Below are 2411 nucleotides of genomic sequence, written 5' to 3'. Positions count from 1 at the left end.
CTCCCCCGCCATATAAACGCCATGTCACTTTTTACCACTCAAGTGTGGTTTCTTGCCACACTTTTCATTTCTTTTATTTATTTTTGTTTTTTTTTAAGTATTTTAATTTAATAAAACTTCTTTTTTTTTTTTTTAACTATTTTAATTTAATATAAATTCTATTTTAATAAAAAAAGACATAATTTTTCATTACTTGAAAATTAAAAAAAAACAGTACATTGCGTTACCAAAAAAAAACCCACACACATGACATTTAAATAATCCTAGAAACTTAAAAAACATAAATAAAATAACTAAAGCAAACTACATAAAGTCGTTCTCCGAGAACTTGTCTTCGGGGTCATCGGGTGGATCCAAATTAAGGTTAATGTTTTGAACCCCGTAAATGTGTTCCACCAAGTCATTGTGAAGATTGTGAAACGTTTCAGTGCAACGTATCTCTGCTCTCCTGTTTATATACTCTTCGCCACCAATTTCTATTGGTTGTGTCTCTGGTATGGTTTCTTCCTCGTCAAATGCACATATCGCTCTTCCTTCGTTTTCAATAATCATGTTATGTAATATAATACATGTATACATGATTTCTTGAAGTTTTTCCTCGCCCAAATAAGCTGCTGGTTTTTTCAATATGAACCACCGTTTCTTCAGAGCTCCAAAAGCACGCTCAACATCCTTCCTATCTCTTTCTTGAGCTCTTTTGAATTTCTTTCGTCTAGAACCATGTGGAGTTGAAAACGATTTAACAAACACAACATACTCAGGATAAATTCCATCGACCAGATAATAACCATACTTATATGGCGTTCCACGCACTTGAAAAGAAGAATCTGGTGCGGATCCATCGTATATGTTGTTAAATATTGGTGAATGGATAAGAACGTTGATGTCGTTAATCAAACCAGGAGAACCAAAAAAAGCATGCCAAATCAACATATCTTGTGATGCAACTGCTTCAAGTATGACCGTCGGGTGACCATGATCACCTCGGGTAAATTGCCCATGATATGATGTAGGGCAATTTTCCCATACCCAATGGAGACAATCTAAGCTTCCTAGCATTCCAGGAAACCCATGCACACTAGCATGATGAGCTTGCAATTGCAGGATGTCATTACATGTAGGCTTATGTAAATATTTTGGACCATAAAACTGAATCACAGTTTTGCAGAAAAAATGGAGACTGTCTCGTGCTATCCTAGCAGACATCCTAAAACTTTCGTCTAACGCATCAGGAGGAATGTCATATGCTAACTAACGAAGTGCGGCCGTGCATTTTTGTAAGGGAGTGAAACCGAGTGTACCTTTAGCATCGTAGCGTTGTTGAAAAAAACTGCACTCCCTCGTTACATCTTCAACTAGACGTTCGACTAAACCTTTGAGCATTCTGAAGCGCCTACGAAAATAATACTCTTGGTAAGTGGCATTCTCTGCAAAATAGTCTTGCACCAAACGTTGGTTGGCTTCTTCACGATTTTTGTAAATATATCTTCGTGTTCTCTGTTGAGAACTTGCAGTTGCGTTGTTACATACAACGTTGTATGTTTGTTCCGCCATTTGAACACACGCAATAGCGGCATCAAAAATAGTCTGAAATTGTTCAGAAGATGAAGAAGATGACATTTTTGAGAGAGTGGTGATTTTTAATTTTTTTTTGAGAGAGGAGATCGTGTTGTGAAAAAAAATTAAGTTGATATGTATATATATCGGAAAGAAAAAGCAAAAGAAAAAAAATTAAATGCTCAACGGATCAATCCTTCGAATCCAGCCTCAACCAATCAGAACACACGGTTTTGGAGGACCGCACTGCGGTCAAGACCGCACCAGACCGCGGTCTGGGGGGCGGTGTTCCCGTCCTATGTGGCACGAAGTGCGGTCTTGGACAGCGCCCACACCGATGAGCCTTATTAAAGGCTTCAAGTTCAATCTACCTAGATACAAGATTCTGGCTATGGCTACATCTAGGACCTCCTTTACACAATTTAGTACATATCAATTGCAACTTCTGAACGACCATGATGCCGCCAAGCTGTTTAGTTACGCTGCAGTTTCAAAACAAATAAATGAAGATATAACAGATGATCTTTTTGACAAGGTACACCGAACCCCTTTTATGTAAAATTGAACTTTAATTACATGATGCATGCTCCTTTTCTGATTGACTATAAATCGGATTGACCCAGAAATTCTTGCTAACCAATATAATTTGTATGTAGTTGCTCATGTCACTGAGTTATAGCGAGAAAGATCCAATAACCCTTAGTGTGATTAGTGGTTTGCTAAAGGGGAAAACAACGTTTTAGGTCCTTAGCAATATGTTTTGGATTTGCATTAGTCTATAGCAAGGTTTTGAATCAAAGAACGAGGAACAAGTGTTTGAAGCAGATGAATATGAGTCGGGAGTTCACATAGTG

At 37.7% G+C, this 2411-nt stretch overlaps 1 protein-coding gene across 1 annotated transcript; it reads right to left on the bottom strand.

Moving 5' to 3' along the window:
- Positions 1 to 303: 303 nt before the first annotated feature.
- On the bottom strand, positions 304 to 1620 carry LOC145059646 (uncharacterized). The gene is made up of 2 exons (XM_079007459.1): positions 1302 to 1620; positions 304 to 1220 (listed from the first exon to the last, which is right to left on the bottom strand). Exons 1-2 carry the CDS (start codon positions 1618 to 1620, stop codon positions 304 to 306), a joined length of 1236 nt encoding a protein of 411 aa, XP_078863585.1.
- Between the last annotated feature and the right edge of the window lie 791 nt (positions 1621 to 2411).

This window comes from Lactuca serriola, chromosome 6 (genome assembly GCF_051521515.1).
Source record: "Lactuca serriola cultivar US96UC23 chromosome 6, Lser_US96UC23_V15, whole genome shotgun sequence".
In the NCBI taxonomy this organism is placed as follows: domain Eukaryota; kingdom Viridiplantae; phylum Streptophyta; class Magnoliopsida; order Asterales; family Asteraceae; genus Lactuca; species Lactuca serriola.
The sequence above is the reverse complement of the archived record's forward strand: the minus strand, read 5'-3'. Positions and strand labels throughout refer to the sequence as shown.

Excerpts from the sequence above, each read along its gene's own strand:
- LOC145059646 (XM_079007459.1), bottom strand. The coding sequence starts at position 1,620 with ATGTCATCTTCTTCATCTTCTGAACAATTTCAGACTATTTTTGATGCC. Across the intron at positions 1,221-1,301 it reads ACAACGCTACGATGCTAAAG|ACGAAAGTTTTAGGATGTCT; the intron begins GTACACTCGGTT and ends CTGATGCGTTAG.